The following is a 26,514-nucleotide window of genomic DNA, read 5'->3' as shown; positions in this document are numbered from 1 at the left end:
TCACCACCACAACAGCCTGTTTGCGTTTTATTCTGAAGTCTAACTTCTGGAAGTATTCATCCTTGTACATCAGAGTAGCTGAATAAATAACATTAGCAGTAACATCTACCTCGTATTGACACATGCTAGACATTGGGCTAAATATTCTACAAATACTATCTCTAATCCTCACACAATCCTCTGAAATCGGTGTCATTACCCTTACTTTACAGATGAGAATAACTGAGGCTTAAAGAGTTTTAGTAGAAGTTGCTCAAAGTCATATTGTTAGAAGAACTAGAGTCTAGACTCAAATCCAGGACTGTGTGACTCTGAAGTTCAAATCCTCATTGACTAATAAGCTTCATTGAAAATAATAATGAAAAAATGGTTTCCTGTGTAGAGTAGCTCGTCCTTCACATTTTCTCATACATACTTTCTGTGTATTCTATAAGCAATAACAAATAAGCATGCCTTCCCTACAAAATGTCCTCTGGCCACCGATTATCACAGGAGGATGCATAAAAGGCAAAACACTGAATTCTTGCTCACCCGGGAGTCTGGCACTGACATTCTTTCCCTCACCATTGTTTCCATGTGCAGGTAAATGCTTAGAAACCATGAGGGAACTGATGATTGTTCTAGGGGACTACGTTGTCATCAAAAAACATCTGGGTCTTCTTTCCATCACAGATGAAATAAAATATAACAAGGTTCCCAAATGTCTAGCAATCCAGATACACCAAAATACAGAGTTCTTAGTTCCCTTACCGTCCATAGGTCCCAGGGCAATGTCTGAAAGCAAACAGAGAAACAAAAATACCATTAACAGACAAATCCCCAGCATGTAAAAAACACAGAGGTGACAAAAGTTCTTGAAATAAAATCATAAACGTTTCAGAAACACTTAGTACAGCGCTGTCCAACAGAACTTTCTTTGGTGATGAAATGTTCCATATCTGTGCTGTCCAATATGGCAGCCACTAGTCACATGTGCTATTGAACACTTGAAATGAGCAAGTGGAACAGAACCAAATTTTAAATTTTACATTCTTATATTTAATTTAGATTTAAAATGTCCACATGTGGCTAGTGGCTACCATATTGGATAGCATAGGTCTAGTCAATCTGCTTTTTGCTCTGTGAGTGAAAACTACATCCGAACTATGATGAATGGGTTTACATTAACACACACACACAGACACACACACAATTAAAATGAAGTAAACAAGATGTCCAGAAATTAGAGTTTATCACATCTTTGAGGAAATGCAGATCCTAATCATTGCGAATGCTCTTTCCTCCCCCCACCCCCCCTTACCAAATTCAAGACGATGACTTGTTAATGGTAAATGAATTCCAGAAAAGTAGTTCTTCAGTATGTTGAATTAGACGATAACACACAGCTCGATTAACTGGCAATCGTGCAAATTAGCAGGGTGCCTCCTAAGACACGGGTGAATTACACTTACTACTGGCATTTTAAATATGAAGCTTATTGATCCTGGGGAATGAATCCAGATGATTCAAATAACTTCCACTGTGTGTGGGGAAAGTGGGGGACACCTCTCTTTCTTATTTCCTTTGTGACTCAGAATTACAGCTAAAGCCACCTGCTTTTCTGCTCATGTCTTTGTGACTAGACTAGATCCATGTTCGAGCACTTATTTTGAAATCTCTAAACGTGAACAGAAAATTAAGAGAGCCTGGTACTCCCATCTGAAGACCATGACACTGTCCAGATGGGATTACGGATGTCTGGTTTGGGTTCCGTACTACACAGAAGACGGGCCCTGTGGTCCCAGCTGAAACCTCCCCCCACCACAGTTGGTCCAGACCTCCTGTAACGATCCCACCCTGCAGCTCTGGGCAGCCTGGTCGGTGTCTGGGTCAGCACCCGCTTGCAGAACAACTAAGTGTAGAACGGCTCCACTGAAAGCCAGTTACAGGTACATGGACTCCTTCTGCACCTTATATGCATTTTCTGATTCTGCAAATGGTTGATGTTTTCTTGCTTCACAGCCCCTTAAGAATCACAGCTCCTAGAAGCTCCTACACATCCCTGCATAATGCAGACAGAACAGGTATTTTCTCCAAAGGAAGGCAGCAACGGGAAACGTGTTTATCACTCCTTCCGATCATGAAAGGATGTGTTAGCTCGTGTGGACACTGCAGAGATCACAAGGTGAGGTGTTCTGTGAGCAGCAAGAACACAGATTACAACACGGGGTCGGATGGCTAAGATGGGTCCAGATGACAGAGCCTGCCCTACCCCTGGAATGTTATTTAGGTCAAGTTTAGCTTCTAGAGTCCAGGTCTGGTTAACTGCCAGGGTGGCAGAGAATCGCATGCACCTGTATAAACAGGAGTCAAAATGCATTATTAGCTGAAGATCGAATCACACATTGTAGAGATGAAGTAGCTGTGATTAAGCTGCATATTTATGCTGGGAAATGGCTGAAGTGGATGACCAGTATGAAAGTTGTTGGCCATAGACATCACATCTCGCATCTGCTTGGAATACGGAAATATATTCTAAAATAACCGCCACTGGGGTCTTGTTCACTATAAATTCAAACTTCACAGAACTTGGCAGCAATTCACAATCTGACTGTATCTGCAAACCGTCTTCACAGATGTCTAATAAAGCAAAACTCTGGATCTCAAAATAAAATAAAATAAAACACGGGGTCAGGCGATGGGGAAGGGAGAGCATTTCGAGTGAAGGGCAGAGAAGGTAGCACATTTTAACAGCTCTGTGCTTTTTGTTATCTCAGCCTAGACTTTTCTTCTTAGCCAAAGAGGGGAGACGTGGTTAGCGCTGGATCACAGGACAATCTGCAGTGAGGTGACTCAATTACGGCCACTGGGAAGTTAGAGCAGTTAATCACCTGGCCCGAGGGAAGGATAGAGGGGCACACACAGCTTGCCCTGATGGCAGTAATACGTCTCCTCCAGAAACTGAGACCTTTGAAGATATCACCAAGGTCATTTTTTGTTTGTTTGTTTAATTCTGAAAGAATCTCTTAGCCTTAAGTTCCATGATTCATGGCTTCTTTTAATCATGAATTGATAGAGAAGAGGTTTCTCTCCTGAGTCAGACTTGCAGACAGAAATGCTGTGGTATCTCACCCCCTGATCATCACAGCAGACACTGTGGAAACTTTCTTCCTGCCACAATAAATGTTGGAGGGGAAGGCAGAAGAAGTCCCTTGAATTCTGCTGGCTTTCTATACAATGAGAAAGCTCTGGAAAGGAGATGTTCTGAATGATATGTACATTCATTTTCTGCTTTGCTTGGCCACCAGGATCGAATTGTCAAACTTCCGGACAATGACTACATTAGCATTTTCCAAAGTGAGTTTTAGAGACCAGTCCCATGAATGTTAAGACTGTTTCACTGAAACAGATTTCTGGGGTCAAACAAATTTGGGAAACCCTAAGTTAAACAAATCTAACCAGTTTTTTTAAATTGTAGGACTTCTTGGAGCCCTTATTATTCTAAGGCACATCACAAATATCTTAAAAGGGAATTAATAGAACTTCCTGAAACATTCATCTAAGAGACCCATTTTTTTTTTTTTTTTTGCAAAGTACCTTTCCGACTAGTGTCTAATCTACTTAACTGCCTGCTTTATTGATGTCTCAGATTTTTACTTTTATTTTATTCCAATATCACAACCTGGAGGCCTGCAGAAATCCAATCACATTCTGGAACAAAATATGGATTAAAGAGGAGTTTTATTTATTGAGGGTCACAGTGAGCTGTCTGTGCCCCACTGGTTTACTGTATCAAGAAGGCTTCACGACCAGGAAGTTGAGCTGGGTCTCACTTCCTAAGTTGAGTTTTGCAATACACCGTGATTAATTAATTTGAAGTACATTGTAGCATCTTTGGATTTTCCCAAACTCAAATGTGAGGCCCCGACCACATCAAAAATACTGAAATAAACAATTTCTGGGTAGCAAAAATTCTGAGTTAACTTCCTTCCACGAGCAGAGACAACTGTGAAGTGACTATATTCCATAGGAATCACCCACAGGTCATGACAGCATCCACCACCAGTATCCCTCTGATAGACAGTGAGATCATAATAACTACTGAAATGGGAAAAATGTTGAGAGGGAGGATGTCGTGAGCAGGGGTAAGCTTGGATAAGCAAGGCCAACTGTGCATCAAGCCATGATCAAGAACACATAGGCCATCATCACCATCATCAAGTTCAGAACTATCAATACTGAAAAAAAATTCCTGTTGGGGCAAAATCTCATGGTGATTTCAAACATGCCTTAATTTGCAAAGTATGAGGAAGGAACGTAGAGAAAACAGTAAGAAGATTAAACCCCAAGCCCAAAGAAACAGCCTTATTTTGGGAAGCCATAAAATGTATCATCCAAACCTGGACACTTCTGAGTACAAATGTGGTTCCGTGGATTACCATTCTGAGACGGATGATTCCTGGCAAACTGGAATGTATGTTATCCCAGCTCTGTGGGTAGAGAAAGCTAATGGTAGGGGAGAATTGAGAATAACTGACAGTGATCAAGTCCTCTTTCTACCCTTCCTTCCCATTAGGAAATATTTGTCAACTGAAAAGAAAAGTCAATAGTCACGTGAAAGGGAGAGGGGTCAGCGAAATGCCTGACTGAGCTTATTAAAGTTTATGAAATATCAGCCCCAAACATCAAAAAATCCACTTGGTACCTGCGACATGGGTGAGTGGGTTACTCCAGCAGAACCCACGGAGGGCATGTCGGGCTTGAAAGGATCAAAGTCCAGATCCAACAAGGTCTCCTCTTTCTTCACCTCAGGGACTTCATTCTGTTAAAACAAAACAAAACATGCACGAGCTTGAATCTGATCAGACTTCATGATCTATTCCATGTATAACCCTCCAATTTCAGCTGATATCCCCAAAGCACGCTTTGATAATTTACCATTTAGCTGGCTCACCCATGGGCTCCCAGAGTCACTAGTTGTGTATGATGAGAGGCAAAATAACCACCTCCAGCCAAGTATCACCTAAGATGCTCAGGTACATGGCCCAGGCTCCAGTTCTTATCTTTTGCTCAGCTCCAAGTCCAGGCAACAAAGAGAATGTCTGAGAAATGTATCCTAAAGCCACCAAGATCCAAGGAATCTCCTTCTCTGCCAGCTCAGAAGACTCAGGTCAAGATTTACAGAGGACCAAGTAGATAAGATGGGCTAAGGCTTGGACCCGTTACAGTCACCCACTGCTGTGAGCCCCCTAGGAAGCTAAGATTTAAAAAGTAAGGGGGACTTCCCTGGTGGCGTAGTGGTTTAGAATCTGCCTGCCAATGCAAGGTACACAGGTTCAAGCCCTGGCCCAGGAAGATGCCACATGCCGCGGAGCAACTAAGCTTGTGCGCCACAACTACTGAGCTTACGCTCTAGAGCCCGCAAGCCACAATCACTGAAGCCTCCGCAACAAGCGAAGCCACCGCAATGAGAACAACGAATGCAACGAAGAGTAGCCCCGGCTCGCTGCAACTAGAGAAAGCCTGCACGCAGCAACGAAGACCCAAGGCAGCCAAAAATAAATAAATTAATTAATTAAAAAAAAAAAAAAAGAAATGAGAGTGGGGGCAGAGCCACAGACATTAGAAAGAATATTAAGGAAATATTATGAACCACTTTATTCCAATACATTTGACAACTTAGATGACACAGACAAATTTCTTAGAAACACAAACTCCCAAGGCTTACTCACAAAGAAATGACTTGAATTGTTCTATATCAATTCAAAGAATTGCATTTATAGTTTAAGACATTTGTCCACTAATAATAATAATAATAGTAATAACAACCCTTCAGGCCCAGATGGCTTCTCTGTTGAATTCTACTACATATTTAAGGAAGAAAAAAATACCAGTCCCATATAATCTTTCCTGGAAAATTGAAGATGAGGGAATACTTCCCAATTCATTCTATGAAGCAAGAATTACCCTGGTACTAAAATCAAACAAAGATGTTGTTTTAAAAAAACACCCTGTGGACTAATAAATCTCATGTATATAGACAGAAAAGCTCTAGAAAAAGCTTTGGCAAATTGAATAAAAATATGTATACAAGTATAATGCATCATGACCAAATGGAATTTATCTCAGGAATGCATGATAGGTAAAAAAGTCAACTTCCTCAACCTGATAAAGGGTATCTACAAAAACCTACAGCTATCATCATGCTTAATAACAAAAGACTGGACGCTTTTCCCCTAAGATCAAGGCAAAGACAACGTCTTCACCATTTATTTTTGACATTATACTGGCAGTACTAGACAGTGAAATAAGGCAAGAAAAAGAAATAAGGGGCATCCAAATTAGAAAGGAAGAAATAATACTATCTTTATTCACAGAAGACACAATCACCTATATAGAAAATCCAGTGAAATCTGCAAAAAAGCTAAGGAACTTATATTGGGTTTAACAAGGCTGCAGGATACAGCATCAATATACAAAAATCAGTTATATTTATATATAACAGTATAAAAACCCAGAAACTGAAATTTTTAAAATATGATTTACAGTCACACTAAAAATACGAAATACTTACGGATAAACCCAACAAAAGATGTGAAATGCTTGTATACTGAATACTACAAAACACGGCAAAGATAAGTTAAAGACCTTAATAAAGGGAGAGATATACTGTGTTTATGGGTCAGACAACTCAATATTATTAAGATGTCAATGCTTCCCAAATTGATCTATAGGATCAATGCAATTCCAATCATCTGTATTGGGTTGACTACTGTGCCCACCCAGTCCCCTGTAAAATTCACGTCCATCAGAAACCTCTGAATGTGACCTTATTTGGCAATAGGTTCTTTGCAGATGTAATGAAAATAACATGAGGTCATACTGGATTAGGATGGGCCTTAATGCAATAGCTGGTGTCCTTATAAGAAGAGGGAATTCTGGATATAAAGACACAAAGACAATGCCATGTGAAGATACAGAGCACACAGACACACAGGGAAAATGCAGTGTGACGACAGAGGCAGAGAGTGGAATGATGGGTCTACACACCAATGAACACCAAGGACTGCCAGCAACCAAGAGAAATTAGAGGTGCAAGAAAGAATCCTCCCCCAGAACCTTTCAGAGGGAACACGGCCCTGCTGAAACCTTGATATTGGACTTCTAGCCGCAGAACTGTGAGAGAATAAATGACTGTTATTTTAAGCCACGCTATTTGTGGTGCTTTATTATGACAGCCCTAGAAATCTAATACAATGTTCCAAAAGTTTGTAGAAACTTACAAATTGATTCTAAAATTCATATGGAAACTCAAAGAACCTAGAATAGCCGAAACAACTCTGAAAAAGAATAACAAAGTTGAAGGACTAACCCTATCTGGTTTCAAGACCGTATAAAGGGACAGTCATCAAGATAGTGTGGTACTGGTATAAACGCAAGCAAAAAGATCAATGGAAAACCAGCCCAGAAGTAGAACTATATACATATGGACAACTACTTTTCCACAAAGGTACAAAGGCAATTAAGGAGAATAATGCTAGACTTTTCAACTATTGTATATCTGTATGTAAAGAAATAAATTTCAACCCATACTGACTGACTCTGGGCTTGAAAAGCACTATTTTTTCCTCTTTCCGATTTTCATCTTATTAATTCTTTGTCTTCAAAGAATGTTAACATGTTTACTTTGAAAAAAATATCAACTGAAAGTAGAAGCAGCTGGTCCAGAAATACGCTACATTGAAAAGAAAAGCCAGGGCGGTATTTAAAAGCAGGTTACAGACACCCAGGAAGCCAGCGACGCACATGTAAATAATCGCGGGCTGGCCCCATCAGGATTGAGGAGATGAAAAAGGGCTGTCTCGTGAACGTATTTTGCAAGTTGGAAAATCTATTTCAGTTTGATTGGCTAGGAAAAAGAGGATGATTTCAAGCACTTAAAATGTAAGATGCAGCCTTAGGCTGGAGAACGGAGATCTAAGAGTAGCAAAGTAAATAGTGCTGAGTTGATCCCGACGGTCACACGATTTAAAGGCTGTGCTGAAGTCTTGCCTTCCTGCACATCAGCGTGACAGGAGGGCTTGGAGGAACAAGCTGGGGTGTTCAGAAGATAATCTCTTTGGATTCATAAACAAGAAAGCTATATCAAAGAGAGAAAATATGTGACGTCACTGTTGGGAAAAGATTTAGACCAAATAGTTGGGATATCTGCTATGAAAAAAATCCAAAAACAAGCCATCTTTTCTTCCTCGCTGCTATTTGACAGGAAAATAGGCAAGAAGGGACCCTGCCCCTAGCCCTGCCTCTCAAGGGGTCCCCACGCTTTTGAGCACATTTCTTGGAATTTTTTAGATCACCCTCTGGTTGTGGGAACCAGCTATAGCTAGCAGTGCCATCCAAGCAGGACACCCCTGGACCAGGACCTGCACGGGCCCGGCCCCCATCTTTCCACTTTGGAGCATTCTCCCACCCTAACTCCACAGGGAGGGTCCATCTCATGCCCCAGGAATCTGGGGCTCATAAACCACCAGGCTGTCCTGGAACTTGGTGGCCAGGCCTGCTTCGGAGAGGGTGGGTGGTGAGCAGACTTTTCCCACTGGCCCGCACGGCATTTCACTTATGGGATCCCGTGAGGCTGGCCACCAGGATGCTGCTGGTATGCTCTCATCAAGTGACTCAGACTGCTTATATGGAGAGCCCCTGCGCCAAAACAAGTATTTGCTCAGGACCACGATCTCTAAGGAAAGGCCTGGTGGGAGGGGAGAGTGAATATCTGAATTAAAGTTAAGTCATCAAGGCAGCATAGAAAGCAGTCCAGGACATATTTTGAGGAAAAAAGGAGACTACCTTGCATGTACACATATATCTATGTGTATTTATATACATGACTGTTTTTTTTGGTCTTGATCTCTTGTAAAAATCTTTTTTATTTCCCATATATTTGGTTTCCGGGGACGCAATACCTTTTAAATCTTCCTCTTAAAAATGTTTACCAAAAATCCATTTCCTAAGAATAGAGTATTTTGAGGGGAATGGGAGATTATTTGAGAAGCGTTGATTTAAAGAAAGTACACAGGGATTTTGTTGCAGAACTCCTCAGAGCCCCATACATGCTGATAGGGACTATGAAAAATGCAAAAGGAGATGCAGCCCCTCCCACCCTTCTATGATCAAAGGTGCCCTTTTCACAGCATCTCATGGGACTAGATGGAAAATGCTGTTTTAAAAGAATAACGCAGGTGCGTGCACACACGCGCACACACACACACACACACACACACACACACACAGGATTTCTTCCTATTTAAGTTCCTGGGAGTTAAAAACATGGAGGGATGGATTTGTCCTTTATCGGGTCCATATTTGTAAACACAGAACCAGAAAAGCAAAATCAGCCCTGTGGTCTTGATAAGCAGGCATCTCCCTATAAGCAGATAAGGATATTTCCAGAGAAGATTCTGGGAAATATATATTTCCCGAATACACATGCTACATTTAAGGTTTAGGCCATTAGAGGGCTCTGTAGACCTGATGGATTTCTATTTCCAATCCCAGAACGTTCTCAAGAGAGAATTATCGCTGTGACGAAGCCTGGTGTATGAAACATACAAATCCATCAGAGATGAGGAATATTTCATTCATCGCATCTTGAGCTTCTAGGTGGGATTAATACAAATGCTTTTCTTCCCCATTATGCAAATGATAAAAATAGCAAACTGGGGGCATAAATCTATTTGTTAAATGTAAAATGACCCCTTAAACATTTTTAAAATAGTAAGATAAAATTTATATATAAATATATATATGAATCACTTTGCTGTATGCCAGAAACTAACACATTGTAAATCAACTATACTTCAATAAAGAAAAAATAAGTGAAATTAAATAAAGCTAGATTATATCACTCAATAAGGGAGAAAGCAGACTGAAATACAAATCCTTGATTCACCCCTGCTCTTACTGTGACATGAGACTCACAGCCATTGAGTCGATGGAAATGCTTCGAGTTATATACTGGGGTCCACCTGCTAGAACCATGTTGCCACTTAGATCCAGAAGAAAATGACAGAAACTCCTTTCTGCCTCCTTCCCAGATTAAAAGAAAACGATCTATATGAAGTTGAACCCCCAAAATGCACCCCCATAATGTCTCTGGGGGTTACTTCTTTCAAAGTCACCTGGCACACTGATGGACGTGACCCAGCCGGTAAGTTATAAATGGTAGACAGACAAAGCTTGATGATTTCAGAGCAGATACAGGCCAAGAAACCATGGCATTGAGTGTGCTGAGTCCAAACAAATGATATTTATATACACATCCAAATTTGAAGAGAAAGTGTATTTCTTTAGGTTTCAAACACTGTAATAGATATAAAGCAAAAATAAAAACCTGTTGTAAAGTTCTAAAAAAAAAAGAAATGATAAAAGGCACAAACGTGTATTAATATATATTGCAAAATGGGAGATGCTTTTCCTTCCCTTTCCAACAGCCTTGGAGTCGTGTACACAGACTCTCCAAGCTGGGCCAAGGGGGCTCCACCAGCTAACTGTGTCCCTGCAGTAGCCACAGCTGCCCCGGCCACAGCTGGAGACGTTTCTGCTTTGAAAGGTGCTTCCTCTTCCTCTCCTCTCCTCTAACTCTTGGCTTTGCCCATCACTCTCATTCAACAACACCAGCACACGTTAACACTCTTAGAAGGACTTAGGCACCTCTTCTGGCATCTGTAATTTTTAGAAGTGCTTTGAATCTTTTTTTTCTCCCACTGTAAAGGACCCTTATGTGAGCCAGCAAACTGCAAATAAAAAAACATTTTCAAAGAAAGAACTCTTTTAAACCCCATCTTTACTTCAGAACCAGTCTCTGTGTCACGTTTTCTCTACTTCAGTGGCCTCAGCTGCTACATGTCTTGAGCTAAATACACACGGCTTCTAGGAGGCCACATTCTCTATTGACAATGGAATTGAGAGGATGCCCTCGTGGGGTCCAGGTGAAAGCAACTTGAGTAAGGGTATTATCACCCTAAAACACTGTCACTTTTAAACTGATGTAGCTAAAGACAGAATGAGCTGTTAGAAATACAAAGGGACAGCACAACTTGGAAATGAAAACTGCTCAAGTTTGGTGCCAGGGCCATGGCGGATGCTGGGTAAGATGATTTGGCTCTAAGCCCGCTATCCCTGGTGGCATCTGCGTATCCACAGATATAACTGGTCCACGCACTGATAAAAGTGCAGTTCCCCCTCCTCAAAGGAGCTGCTAAATCACATTTCAAGTTCTAATTAGCTTACCAAATTCAGCATCGCATACAAACAACAGGAGAAGGAAAACAACAGCAAAATCATCGTGCTGATCCATAAATGCCCCCGAAAGAGATGAGAAATTATGATGTGCCACTGCACTGCTTCTGAGTCTTTATTTTCTGAGCTCCCTGTTTTTAGTGCATTATTTCCATTATTATCGACAGGATGCAATTGTAATTGGGATACAATATGTAGTGTTGTTATGGATGTACCCAGTAATTACAATGCTGTGTTTGCACCCCTTGCAAAATGTTAAAATTATTTCTGACCCTGAGAACACCAGGAGGAAATGATATTGGCATGACTTCTCTGGGGACATTCACTCTTAACAAAGAGATGGCTTTGAGGGCATTAGGAGCAACTAAGTCAAGACTATCCTTGAGGCAACGGGACAACCAAACTGGGACAGGTGTAGGTTTAACATTGAGAGTAGCTGTAGGTAGAACACACACACAAACAGGTATCTTGAAAAGCAGGGGGAACGCTGGTGCCAAGTCATGTAAAGAATACATTTACTCCTGCTAAAGGTCAAAAGACTTAATATTCACCTCTTTGAATTTCATTTTCCTATCCTCTACTAGGGAGCAATATGGAAGAAATGATAAAAGGCGCAAACGTGTATTAATATATATTGATATCACCAAGGTGCTGGTGAAGTAACAGAAAAAGTGGAAGTAACCTGTGACCACCATCAGCGGTTGGTTACATCCATCTGATAGAATACCCCGGTCAAACTTTTTTTTTGGAAAAGACAATATTATGACATGAAAAAATGCCCAGTAAGATGAAGCAGAAAATTCAGGAATATATAACAATGCAATCCGAATTCTGTGCTGCAAAATTGATAAAACAAAAAAACTAAAAGAAAAAATAACTAAAAGAAAGTAAACCAAAATGCATCAGCGGTTATGTTAGTGTTATGACTTAAGGGATTATGAAAATTCTTCAGTTTACACTTAGTATTTTTCCCAACTTTCTATAGGAAGGATGTACAACTCCTAACAGTGGGAAAAATGAGTCTTTTCAAATACCGCGCATCTCCCATTTGAGAACCCTTTAGACATACCAAGTATTGATAAAGCAAACCTGAATGACAACTAAAATTACATTGCTGGCTGGAACATCTGCCACCTTCCTTAGAGATGAGCTCCCAGAGTCCCTCTGCTGTGGTGCTTCAGTGAACATCCCAGCTCTGTATCAGGCACTCACCTGAGAAGGTGTCGTCACACTGATTTCCGGAACAAAGTTGTCCTCGAAGAAACTGATGATGTTCTCCTGCTGCAGCTCCTTTGTTGGGGTGACTTTAGGGAGAGGTGGGACAGGAGGCCCTTTCCTTGTCTAAGAAGCATCACACAAACAAACAGGGGTTAATTCAGGCAAAGATGGCATGGGAGACATGCAGAAATGTCACGTGAACAGAGCTAGGGGAACCGATTGATTGCTGATTGAAATGTAGGTCTGCTTAGAGAAATAAGCCCACGTGATTCAGGCAAAGAACGCCTGCTTGGGTGGCCCTCAGAGCTCTGAAAACCAGTGGTTCAATGAGAAAAATTCAGGCTATGAGGCTCCATCCATCTCAACCCAAGTGTTATACACAGGGCTGCGGTGCCACGTGTGCCTGTGCCTCTCAAGTTAAACTAAGGCAATACCTTCTCTGAAGTCAACTGAAAATGATTTCTCACTTCAGCAGTGTGTTAGAATTCTAGAACTAACATCCAGCAAGCTTTTCACTGGAGTCAGTGAGACCACCATCAGCAGCGTACATCTCACTCGGCACTCCAGTATTTTGGAAAATAAGGGTTTTAGAGATCTATCCATTATTCATATCTTCTTACAACGTTCCTTAGTTTCAACCATACACAAGAAAGCTTGAACTGGATTGGAGACCTCAAGTTTCCCCATATGAATTTCATTTTTGCCAAAAGCAGGGAAGATAAGGGTGGCCTTTTTTCCCTGTATTTATCTTTGCTTGGCCCTTTCTGTTTCTTTCAAACACTTGTTCCATCGTTTTTGTTGCGCGCATGCGCAACATACCGTGGATGATGCAAAAAACATGAAATATACATGTCATGGCCTTTCTTGCTCCAGATGTTACCTAAAGCACTAACAGGAGAGAGGCTTCATGGAAAAGGTAGGATTCGACAGAACCTTAAAGGACAGGATTCTGAGAAAAGGAGAGCAGGCGAGCCTGAAGAAGCTGCAATTGTGGAAAGACGTCTCAACACATTCAAGCAGAGGGTATGTGAGGAAACGTAAAAATCCAAGTACGAAAAGGAAGCTGATTCCTTGGTGACAATCACAATGCCCAAGGCTCCCACCTCAAAATCTGCCTGACTGGAAACTCTTGTCAATGTCCCCGCCCCATAGCATCATCCCAGGTGCGGTCGACTGAGCACCAGTTTTTCCAGTCCCCCTAATATTATACATGTGATCTCTTCCTACCTGCGAGGGTGACCGAGGCCGGGCTGGTGCAGGAGATGCGGGTGCCAGCGTGTGATTGGGACTAGCTGTCGGGCTCGGGATGGGTGAAGGCTCCTCGGGCGGCGATGGCGTCTTTGCAATACGGAGAGGACCCGAGTCGCTGGATGAACACAGAGAGTAAGCAGGGCTCCTTCTAAGGAACAGAACTTATTTCTCAGGGGCCCTCCTTCCCACAGAAAAGCTGAGGCATTCCAGGTACTTCTGGTTATCTACTCCCTCTTCCTGTTAATTCTGGTTATTAGCAACGGTGACGTGGTAACTGGTACTATCTATCGTCCACTGTGTGCCAGATCCCGTTCATATATTATCTCTAATCATCACAAGGCCCATGCATGACTGTCCCCACTTTACAGGTAAGTAAAGTAGGGCACGGAGAGGATAAAGAATCCCTAAAGTCACTGGGCAATTTAGTGAATCTGAATTCTGGCCTTGGTAATGCGAACCCCTGTTCTTTCCACTGGGCCAGACAGACTCTGCAAGGATCTTCCAAACATAAGCTGAATTAATTGAACTCATTTTACTTTTGATTTATAAGAGAATCTTGCTACAGCATAATCTATAGCAAAACCAACCCCCCCCAAATGATTAATGGGGTATTAAAAGGCATCCCTAGGATAGCACTCATTAAGATTTTGTAGGAGTGCTTTCTGATGACATTTAGAAATTAATTCATTATTTCTCTTTCTACACCTTATGGCACAGTGACTCAACTCAGACAGCTTGAAACTGCAAACGTATCATGTGATGGGTGAGAGTCTGTACTGTTCCCTGAGAGCCCACTACATTCCCGGCACCAGGCCAGATGCATGTCATCAGCCCAAATGCAACGGCTAAGACACCACTCGGGATACATCCTACTCTCTAAGAATTTCTAAACTCTACAGATTGAGGGAACAAGGTCTGCACCCCCAAATAAATGAGCACGTACACAGCAGCAGGGTCTACGTATTCAAGGGGCTGAGGGCATAGGTCCCGTGGACAAGACGCGGACACGTGCATGATTGGGGCCGTGCCAGCAATCATGGCCTCTGCTGGGAAGCACAGCCCCCAATCTACGCCAAATGGAGACCCCGCTGAGCTCACTCACCACCTCGTTCTGCGGAGGAACATTGAAAAAAATGAAGAACATTTGTTAAGTGGTCGTGGCCCCGCTCTTTCTTCATTGTATCTGATTCAGCAACATTGTAACTTCCAGATGCCTTTGTCCCTTTCCTCTCTGTGTAAGGGAACAACCTTTTCCCATGCACTGCATCTCTAAATCGCCCAAATGTCACTGTGATATTCTTATTACAATTCTTTCTTGGTTTCTAACCTCATATTGAAATAATTGTATTGGAAACAGCAGCTCTATCCCGTTCCTGTATTCTTTTAGGCAACATTCTTTCCCTTAGACAAAGAAAATATACTTAATGCTCACTTAGAATAGCAGCCAGAGTAGGGATTACAAGTACAGCTAGACCAAGGGGCATCAAATAAGAAAATTACCTATTTCCGGGGAGTTCCAAACACTAATCTATGGAGGTGGTGGTGCCTCTGTAAGAGTATGTGTGTTTTTATAAATGCATGTGTATCATGTATACATTGACTGATGTTAAAATAAGTACAGAATGTCAGGACTGCATATTACCTTAGAAGCTGTTTAGTTCAATAGCACATTTTTATTTCTGTTGATTAAAAAAGAGCTCTTAAACCAGAAAGGTTATTGAACTTACTCAAGGAAGGCAAAGCAAATTAACTGCAGAGTCAGAAACTTGAAGGCCGAGTCTTCTGACTTCCAACCCAAGCCTCACTAGCCTGCACTACTTGAGTGCATAATGTCTGAGAAGGATGGATAAAAGGGATTCCCAAATCACCGGAGAAAGCTGCTGTGAATTCAAACCCTGGCAATGTAGACCATTTACTTACGGATCACTGAGCCTTTGGTATAACTGACTGGTGTACTCAACATAAAACCAAACCAACGTTCAACAAAACCAAAACAAGGCAGTGCTTGCAAGGTCAAGGTAGGAGGTAAGATGATGGCAAGGTCTCACCTACTTCCTTTTTCCTTTCCCCAAATGGATTCATTAAAGGTATAAGCACCAATAATAAGTATCAGGACTAACTGTTGTGAGTTTGGGGAATTCCCTTCTTCTCCAACTAAAGTAACAAGCGCACAACTAGAAATTATATGTAAGGGACTTCCCTGGTGGCACAGCGGTTAAGAATCCGCCTGTCAACGCAGGGGACACGGGTTCGAGCCCTGGTCTGGGAAGATCCCACATGCCGCGGAGCAACTAAGCCCGTGTGCCACAACTACTGAGCCCACGCACCACAACTACTGAAGCCCGTGCACCTAGAGACCGTGCTCCACAACAAGAGAAGCCACCGCAATGAGAAGCCCGCGCACTGCAACGAAGAGTACCCCCTGCTCGCCGCAACTAGAGAAAAGCCCGCGCACAGCAACAAAGACCCAAGGCAGCCAAAAATAAATAAATAAAAATAAATAAATTTATTTTAAAAAAAGAAATTATATGTAAAAAACTGACACCACTGCTGGAAAGCAGAGAGAGGTAGATATCAACTCTATTGTGACAATGACAAAAGTCCATGGAGATACATCTGAAGGCTAAAAGTCAACGTAAAAGCACAGAACTAAGGCTGGTGTCAGCCTCCAGATGGAAAGGCTCCTTGGTTTTAGATCTTTGGAGGATGAGTAAAAGAGCATAGGCTGATACAGACTGCAGAATTTGCAACAATCCTTGCTTTCAAGGTGTACAGACATGAACTTGGCTCTGATGAACATGGCCTACCTGGGAGCTCCTTGAATGGTGAAGGCCTTGTCAGCGTGCTGGTCACCCAGTTTCGTCATCACTTCATATAGTTTGTGGCAAAGCTAAGGGGACAGAGGCCATTGCTGTAAGTCATTCTGGTGCAAATTCCCCAGAAAGGAATTGTTTATCGAAAAACTAAGAATCTTATGATAGTATGGATGGTCCCAGGATAATTTAACCTCTGAATAGGGTTCAACTTAAAATTCATGTCAAAACTGTCAGGCCACAAACACAAATAAACTAATATATATACAAACCAGAGCAGGAAAACTTATTGTTTACATTGATTCCAGTAGAGATAAAGTCATACAACCTCCCTGCTGAACTAAGAAAATATTAGTCGATGACAGAGCTGCTGACTATGTGAATATCTGGAGCCCAATTTTTCCTGAGCCTAAAAGACTTGGAAATCCAACTTTAAAAATTGACTGAAAGAAAAAAAAAAAAAAAAGACTGTAAGACTGTAACACGCAGGCAGGGATTCATGAAAGCACAAACTAAAATCTTTACCAGACATACAGAACCGTGTGTCACTACAAAAAAAAATGTAGAAATATTATTGAGAGTCATAACGCACTATTAAAAGAAACATGAAAGAGAGTGAATTCTTTGCATAATGCCGTGCCATTTCATTTGCTTCCAGAACAAACATTCGTTTACTTTATATTCCATAAGGAAAAATAATCTTCATTACTCACCACCGCAATTTCCTTATGAAACTTGGCCTCGAGGCTAGAGACATTTTTGAAAGTATTGACATAAAATCCAACTCGTCTACCATGTAGAGATACAAAGAGGAAAGAAGAGATGGGAAAGACTGGTCAGCAAAACTGTACTTTCAATGGCAATGACATATATTAAAAACAGATTTTATTTACGTAATTTTGAATAACATTGGATTAAATAAAAATACCTAACCCAATGTAGGCCCAACCTTTCCTGATCTGTTAATGAACAAAAACAGCTTCTTTTGGTATACAGCACAACCTTTCCTAGAGTGTTGGTAATAACCCCAAGAAATGGTTCTCACACTTCAGTGTGCACCAGGATCACTTGGAGGTTTGTTTCTGATTCAGTAGATCTGAAGTGGGGACTGAGAATTTGAATTTCTAACAAGCTCTAGGTAATACTGATGGCGCTGGCTCAGAGATAACACTTTTGGAACCACTGCCCTAAGCATTTGTATTTTAGATTTGTATCTTGTAAAACTTTTCAGATAGAGAAGTTTATTAATTTTTACAAAATATAAATGGTCTAGTTTTGGTATCATATGTTTGGATTCTGAAATTTGTTTGATAGAGAGAAATAAAAAAACCTACAAACTAATTACAATTTTTCAGCTGAAGTGAGAGTGTACTTTCACTGAACAAATAAAAACACAAGCTATTCATTCGCAATACCTCAAACACATTTGTGAAGTAGTCATGGTGGGGGGCTTCTGTGAAATGAGCAAGGTCCCCTCAGTCTTCATTTTTAGGTCCCTAATAGTAAGCACACCAGTCAGCCCAGTGGATTCAGCCCAGTATCCCCAGTATAAGCTCCCTCTGCTCTAAACGAGGGCTCTTTGGACTCTATATTTAATTCAGTCCTTCTGACTCCATATGAGTAAATTACTGCTTTGATTTAATTCATGTTCTTTTTTCAATGACATTCTCAAAAATCATCCCAGAATCCTGATTGGTTAATTCGATTCCAAATGCCAATCAAGAGCAAGAAAGGACCAAAAATACTAAATAGGTCTAATATATGGAATAAACATATAGTCAGGGAGTTTATAATAAGAATACTTATTGGGGAATAAGAATGTGCCCATACACAGTAGGCACCCCTCTTATTTAAACAAAAAGTTGAAAAGGTAGAGAAAAGGGGGCTTCTAGTGGCTTAGCTGTGCCTTGTGGTGAGTCAAATTCCAAACAGTAGAGGTGGATGAATGTTGCATCATCATTAAAGCCAATAAAAAGAAGAGCCATCTAAGCTCTTTCTTATATTCCCTCAATTAACCCTCATAACAACCCCCAAGGCAGTGACTCTCATTTTATATCCAAAAAAACTGAGGCACAGAGAGTTTTACTGTCCCTGGCCATGCAATTAATAAGTAGAGAACCAGTATTTGGTTGCAAAAGGAGGAAAACGCAATAGAAAAGCATGGAATGTTTACCAAGAAATTCTGCTGAAGCGTGAATGTTGTTATTTCCATGCTTTCTCATGAATTACGTGGCTTAGAATTTTAATAAAATAAAAGCTAGAAGTTCAATTTAGAGGTTCAGAAATGAAACAATAGTTGAGTGCTAAAATCCATTCTACCAGTAAGACTTACTTCTCCTAGGGCTTAACCTGTACCTTAGATTCCTACCATGTTTCACTTAATCTTTTTTTTTTTTCTTTATAAGATTAGTTTATTTGGGTTTTCTTCATCTTTTTTTTTCAGCTTCATTAAGGTCTGATCGACAAATAAAATTGTACGATATTTAAAGCGACATGATGGTGACCTGATATATACATTGTGAAAGGATTCCCCCCCAACTAGTTAATGAACACAACCATCACCTCACATATTTATCTTTTTCTTGTAGAACATCTAAGTTCTATTAGCAAATTTCACTTATATAACACAGTGTTATCAACTATAGTCACCATATTTTACATTAGGTCCTCAGTCCTTATTCATTAGAGCTGAAAGTTTGTACCTTTTACCAACCTCTCCCTACTTCCCCCACCACCAGCACCTGGCAAGCACTTTTCTACACTGTTTCTATGAGTTTGCCTTTTTTAAAAAAAGATACCACATATAAGCGATACCATGCAGTATAACCTCACACCTATTAGAATGGGTATCATCAGAATGGCAAAAGAAAACAAATGTTGGCAAGGATGTGGAGAAAAGGGAGCCCTTGTGCACTGTGGGTGGGAATGTAAATTGGTGCAGCTGCTATGGAGAACAGTATGGAGATTCCTCAAAAAATTAAAAATAGAAATACCATACGATCCAGCAATTCCACTTCTGGATATATATACATGAGGGAATGGAGACAGAATCTCAAAGAGATACCTGCACTTCCATGTTCATTGCAGCGTTATTCACAATAGCCAAGATACAGAAACAATCCAAGTGTCCATCAACTGATGAGTGGATAAAGAAGATGTGATATATAGATACAATGAAACATTATTCAGCCATGAGAAAGAAGGAAATCCTGCCATTTGTGACAAGACGTATAGACCTTGAGGGTATTATGCTAAGTGAAGTAAGCCAGACAGAGAAAGACAAATGAATGTTTTGCTCAATCTTAATATTCTTTATCTACAGTGATCATGTGGCCCTGAATTCACCTACTTTTTCTTTTAATTGATTTAAAATACAGTTGACCCTTGAACAACACAGGTTTGAACTGTGCAGATCCACTTACACATGGATTTTTTCAATAAAGATAGTACCTGTATTTTCATTTGACAGATCTTTAAATTAACTAGGGAAAGCTTGTGTTCAATAAGAGATCATAATATGTGGAGTCAAAAGAACTAGGGTTTGGGTTCTGATTCTAGCTGAACTGTTTCAGTTTCCTGCCCTTGGATGAGTCATTTACCAATTCTTTTGTTTTTGAGGCAGAGCTAGCAGTACTCGGATTTTAGACTGTATGGGGGTCAGCAACCCTGCGTTGTTCAAGAGTGAACTGTAATATACATAATCATGTATATGTCTGTATACACACACACACATTAATAAAGAAAATCCTGGCACAGTATGTTTGGGAAATAGTACTCGGAGGGTCAGATCAGAAGCCTGGGAGGTGACAGCCTGGGAAGACAGAGGACCTTCCAGACCAGGAAGCACGCATTTATTTACAGGCAACAGTTACTTACAGCCCATGGCCCTGTTGGACCTGGGGAAAGGAGAGGACTTGGACCTGTATTTGAGGAAGCTAACTAAGACAGAGGCTGGATGCAAGAGGAGAGACTGCACGTGTCCTGACAACATCGTGCAGAGGGACCCAGCTCTTGCATGGTTTGCAAAGGAGTCTTCCTGGGGCACTTGAACTGGCAGCCTAGGACCCCAAATCATGCAGACAGTAGTTCCTCATTCAATTACTAGACAAAGAGACTATCTAACTCTGGCTGCACACCTGGTGGTGGGCTAAGGTGTCTCCAGACACTAACAATCTAGTTGGAGGAGCACGTGAGGGCTGACTGATGAACATATGCTCCATTCATACTTGTGAGAGAAGAAGCAGATTTCAGAACAGCATGCGAGTGTTAAAGGTACCACAAAATGCCATACATGATTAAATAGCAAAAATTAGCAGATACGCCAGAAACAGCTGAAGGAACCAAGAGGAGAGGAGAGTGATGGTCCCTGTGCCAGCTGCAAACATCTGCTTGAGAGGACAAACAGGCTGCCCTGAAGAAGGGTCAGATTTAAATAGAGATGGGGGAGGGGGGTCAAGTTGAAGTTGATGGTAGGTATCGTTTTATTTGCATCGATTTTTCACTATAATAAACAAAACCCTAATGAAGACCTATGACTTGAACTCCGGGTCCAGCTTTACTAGTTCCTTTGAATAAGCTTCTTGATTGTAAATGCTGCTGGGTGAAAGGCACAGAAAATAGAAGCTTCGATGGGCACTGCCGACCTGCTCCCCCTTCTATTCCCTCAACTTTGAATGTGACTTGACACAAAACCTTTGTAAATATGATGAGAAAGAGTTAGCATCTCACCAACTATTTAATTATGTATATTCCTTTAATGAAAGGTGAGTTAACATTTTTTCGTTCATTTATTTATCGCCCATTTGAATTTCTCCTTTTGTGAGTCATCTATTCATAGTTTGCTTATTTCTTGGTGCTTGTTATATTCTTACTTATTTATAAGGGATTTTCTATTAAACATATTGAACTTTGAATACGTTGAGCAAAAACAAGAATCCCCTTTCTTCTACTTTTAAATTCTGTTTCCTGATACACAGCATACCTTGTTTATATCAATGATTATTTAGAGAAATAACTGGCACAGTACTAGAGAGAAATACCTTGTTTAGAATGACTAAACAAACATCCACAATTTTCTAATATGTTTATTGTTTCCTTTTAGAACTGAGAAATTAAATCAACTAGATGTATTTAATTGAGAAAAAAGTTCAATATTTTTAATGCAATTTATCATATAGTGATTCTCTCCAATTTATGAAATCAGAGATTCTTTCAAAGTAGGGGCTGCCTTGGTCTAGTTCATGAGTATAGGCCCAGCACCTAATATAGCAGAACAGGACAACACAGGCATGCAGTAAATAGTCCATGAATACATGAATGAATGAATGAATGAATGAGCAAATGAACAAACCAATGAATGAACAAATTTGGCACTCATTCCACTGGAAGGGCACATTCTGACTATAACCTTGGCTTGTAAAAAACTAGTGTCACCAGCAGTAAAATACACACCCACAAAGAGTACCAGTCTCTGAAATCTCATATTATCTGCTTGGGAGGTTTCATTTCACAAGTTCTTCATCAACAAGGGACTCTGAGACATTACCATTTCCCCAAAGGACTTGTCTGAGCCATCCTCAGGTCCCTCCTGGTCAGCTGTCAAGGCCAACTTAATTTCTTTATTAAGACGTTTCTTTGTTCTCGGAAATGGTGGAAAGGATTAAAAGCTCAGCTTACCGCAGTCCCAGCTTGCAGCCAGGACACTCGCCCCTCAGCACTGCCCTGAGGGAAGCCTGTCCCCCCTGGGAGCTGGTCACTGCTTCCCCCAGAGCCCCCTGCAATGGAAGAAGAATACTCTGCCTATAAGTCTGTTTCTGTCTCATAGATAGGTTCATTTGTGCCATATTTTAGATTCCACATATAAGTGATATCATATGGGATTTGTCTTTCTCTTTCTGACTTAACCTCACTTATGATCATGTCTAGTTGCATCCATGTTGCTGCAAATGGCCTTATTTCATTCTTTTTTATGGCTGAGTAGTATTCCATTGTATATACGTACCATATCTTCTTTATTCATCCGTCTGTCAATGGACATTTAGGTTGCTTCCATGTTTTGGCTATTGTGAATAGTGCTGTTATGAATATAGGGGCGCATATATCTTTTTGAATTAGAGTTTTCATCTTTTCTGGATATATGCCCAGGAGTAGGATTGCTGGATCCTATGGTAATTCTATTTTTAGTTTTCTGAGGAACCTCCATACTGTTTTCCATAGTGGCTGCACCAATTTATAGTCTCACCAACAGTGTACTAGGGTTCCCTTTTCTCCATATCCTCGCCAAGATTTAGGATTTGACTTAAAGCAGTGTTGCATGACAAGCACAATTATGTTTATTCAGGGTGGTAACATGGGGGTGCTGATGGAAATTGAGAGATATAAGGCCCCACTTCACCCAACAACTTCTTGTTCAACCACTGAGTGGGAAAACTGCACTTAATGGCATGAGAAATGCAGAATGCCTGTAAATAAGAAGAATATTTAACGTCTAAAATAGGAATGAAGTTCGGGTTAACAGGTAAGGGCTGAAAGTAGAGGCTTCGTATCAAAGACAGAAGACTAGATGAGCTATTGGAATAAAGGAAGTTCTTTCAAAAGCTAAAAGAGTATCCTTGTAAATTTCAAGGTTAAGGTCAGTTCTCCTAATGCTTCTTAATTGAGATTTGGGTCTCCACCTGAGAAGTATACCAAGGTCTAAAACTGTGCCATCCAATGTAGTAGAGCTGCTAGCCACATCAGGTTATTTAAATTTAAAAGAGTTAAAGAGAAATCATTTTAATTTAAAATTCAGTTCCCTGGTCACACTAGCCATATTCCAAGCACTCAACAGCTAGCCACATGTGGCAAGTAGCTACCATACTGGAAATTATAGATTACTGAACACTTCTATTGCACAGTGCTGAAGCATCACAAGCAATAAGACAAGATAAGGAATATTCACTGTTCGTGAACTTCTATAACCTGTACAGAAACATATTTACCTTGACCATAACGATGGTAACTCTTCTTGTAAGTCAACGTTAAACTCTTCAAACACTTTCTGTGCTTTCTGAAATTCCTCTTCTGCCTAGAAGTGACACATAACATGTTTACACTAAAAAATATCGCATAGACACAAGCCATTTCTAGACACAACAGCATCGCTTAATATAAAATAGGAATAGCTTTATGGCATCCTGGAAACATTTTGGGAAGGAGAGAATCCGGTAAAAATCCACAAGATTTTTTTCAATAAAAGTGAAATACTGGGGACTTCCCTGGTGGCACAGTGGTTAAGAATCCACCTGCCAATGCCGAGGACACAGGTTTGATCCCCGGCCCGGGAAGATCCCACATGCCGTGGAGCAACTAAGCCCGTGCGCCACAACTACTGAGCGTGTGCTCTAGAGCCCGCGAGCCACAACTACTGAGCCCACGTGCCACAGCTACTGAAGCCTGAGCGTCCAGAGCCTTTGCTCTGCAACAAGAGAAGCCACCGCAATGAGAAGCCCATGCACTGCAACAAAGAGTAGCCCCTGCTCGCCTCAACTAGAGAAAGCCCGCGCGCAGCAACGAAGACCCAACACAGCCAAAAATAAATTAATTAATTAATTTAAAAAAAAGTGAAACACTGAATCTTATTTCAAAAGGAAAACGTGATTGATTACAATGGTTGCTCTTGCATCTCTTACAGAGTCATTCACTCTACAAAAATGCATTAACAGCCTGTCACATACACTGCTCTGCTCGGGATACTGGACACGGATGCTTCTCCAAGAAATTCCCTGTCTAGTGGGAAGTCTAAGTAATTACACTACAAGAAAGGGCTTATAAGCTGTTATGGAGCATGCTATTAAGGAAGATGGTGCAAGGAATAGAGAAGGTTCCATAGGGCAGGTGATGTTTTAACTTGATATCAAATCTTGAAGAATGAGCAAATGTTTGCTAACAAAGGGGATGGCGAATGGCCTGCAATACATAAAAGGTGGAGTTGCTGGAGTTGGGATGCTAGCTCACTAACCACGTGGACTTGTCAGACTGCTCCACCTTTGCGCACCTCAAATCCGTAAAATGGGCACAGCAATGCCCACCTCACAGGTGTTGTGAGTATTAAAGAAAGAGGATGTAAATGAAGTGCTGAACATGGTGCCTGGCACCTCAGGGGCCTCGCGTGAAGGGCAGCTCTTATCACAGCTGCTCAGGAGCTGGTATCGTAGGTCATGGAGGCTCCAGCTTAGGACATGTGTAGAGGAAGGAAAGGAGGGGAAAGAAGACTTGAAAGTTGACAAGGATGGAGAGGTGAGTCAGAACCAAATTGCGAAGGTCGCATGGGCCATGGTAAGGAATTTAGAATTTTTTTTCTGCAGGCAATGGGAGCCATTAAAAGACTTAAGCAGTGGAGAAACTCTATCTAGATATGTGTTGCAGAAAGGCCATCCAGGCAGCTGTGTGTGTGCAGATGGGGGAAGGCAAAGACTGGATGCCAAGTGAGAAGTCAGCAGGTGTCTCCAGTGAGTTGTCAGCCAATGACTGACGTACATGGTAAAAGCTCCAGAAATGGGTTTTCTAAAAGAAAAAGCATGTCATGCAATTGTAGTACACATCTGTATTCTCAAGCACAATTTATGTCTGAGAATTTCACACCTGATTTCCTAGCTGAATCTGCATTCTGGCATCAAGTATGGAGCACGACCACAGAAGGAATGTAAGGACGCATTACTTTCTTTGATCAGGCAGTACTGCTGGGGGCGAGCGTTTATTATGATGGAAGTGTGAGTCAGGGTCACCCATGTGAACTCTACTATGACCTGAAAACCCTTAATGTTACTTAAAAATTATGGACAGCAGCCCACAAGCACCGTACTTCAGTTTCAATTCTGTCCTGATTCCAATCTCCATGGGAAAGGCAAGATTTCATTTTCAAAAGCAAAGTTGCTATAGGTCACAGAACATGGAGAGTGGTGACAACAGTGGGATCGGTCCCTACCTTAGAGATGCGACTCTCGTCCTTCCTCTTGGAGCTCTGCAAAGCTTCCAGATGGTGGCGGGCACTGTCATAGTCTACCAGCTTCCTGCTGCGCTTTGCAATGCGGTTCTGCCAACAGGGAAACACATGCACTAAGAAAGAGACACGGTCACAGACTCTCTTCTGGACTGCCAAAACGCCTTCCTTGTCCGCAGTAGCTGATGACCTTGACCGGAGATCGAGGTGAACCAGAATTTCACTAGACAAATGATCCCTGGAAAACAGACTACAGCCTCCGCTCCTTTGTGTGAAAACCATTAGGTAAAGGCCTCCCTTCCGATAATACCTAGGACAATCATGAGGAGGTGAAGGTAGAATTTGCAAAGACCAGAGAAATTCCAGAGCTGGTTAAGGGAAGCACATAAACCTATACTCTCTGTTAGTCTCTATTCTAGATCGTTAAACGTTCCATTTTGAAGATAGTACAAGACTATATTAGGATTTGGTTTTATAATTCTAATAGCACTCACACTAACAGCAGTTCTATAAGTCAGATTTACTTCCTAAGAAACCCTTTTTCCTAGAAGTGTTTGTCAATCCTTTTGTTCATTCAAATTATCTGAGGAGATTTAAAAATACATTGATTTCTAGAGACTTTTGTTTCCAGTTAGGCTATAGAGAGCTGCAAAGAATGTTACTGCCACACTAGCAAGAAAAAAAATTTGGATAATTTATAAAAGCATAAATTTGATTGTATCACAGACATGAAGTCACAAGGCAATAAAGGAATCTCAATTCCAAAGAGGGACGAGTCTCTTCAAGGAGAGATGAGACATACCAAATCTTTCCCCTTTGGCAGGTAAAAGCTGTGGCCACCATACAAGTGGACAAGAAATAGTCAGCTAAAATTTTAACACATTGTTTAAGGTCTATTGTGGGCTAACGTGTCAGTTTGGAATAGCTGGGTGTCCAAGACACAAAGGGAAGTTGCACTTATGGGCAAGCTCTTTC

The 26,514-nt window shown here is 41.1% G+C and overlaps 1 protein-coding gene across 5 annotated transcripts in view; it reads right to left on the bottom strand.

The window, feature by feature from the left end:
- The window catches only part of AMPH (amphiphysin), a 178,015-nt gene that overhangs the window by 38,377 nt on the left and 113,124 nt on the right, over window positions 1-26,514 (bottom strand). For all 5 annotated transcript variants that reach the window (XM_082473483.1, XM_082473484.1, XM_082473485.1 and 2 more), the window contains exons 6-13: window positions 25,525-25,632; window positions 23,540-23,625; window positions 17,273-17,348; window positions 16,554-16,636; window positions 13,723-13,861; window positions 12,490-12,618; window positions 4,685-4,801; window positions 751-774 (exon numbers count right to left, since the gene is read on the bottom strand). In XM_082473483.1, the coding sequence (XP_082329609.1) occupies window positions 751-774; window positions 4,685-4,801; window positions 12,490-12,618; window positions 13,723-13,861; window positions 16,554-16,636; window positions 17,273-17,348; window positions 23,540-23,625; window positions 25,525-25,632 (762 nt within the window). The remainder of the gene's footprint in view (window positions 1-750; window positions 775-4,684; window positions 4,802-12,489; window positions 12,619-13,722; window positions 13,862-16,553; window positions 16,637-17,272; window positions 17,349-23,539; window positions 23,626-25,524; window positions 25,633-26,514) is intronic.

Source organism: Balaenoptera physalus, assembly GCF_965194825.1.
Source record: "Balaenoptera physalus genome assembly, chromosome: 8".
Lineage (NCBI taxonomy): Eukaryota > Metazoa > Chordata > Mammalia > Artiodactyla > Balaenopteridae > Balaenoptera > Balaenoptera physalus.
The sequence above is the reverse complement of the archived record's forward strand: the minus strand, read 5'-3'. Positions and strand labels throughout refer to the sequence as shown.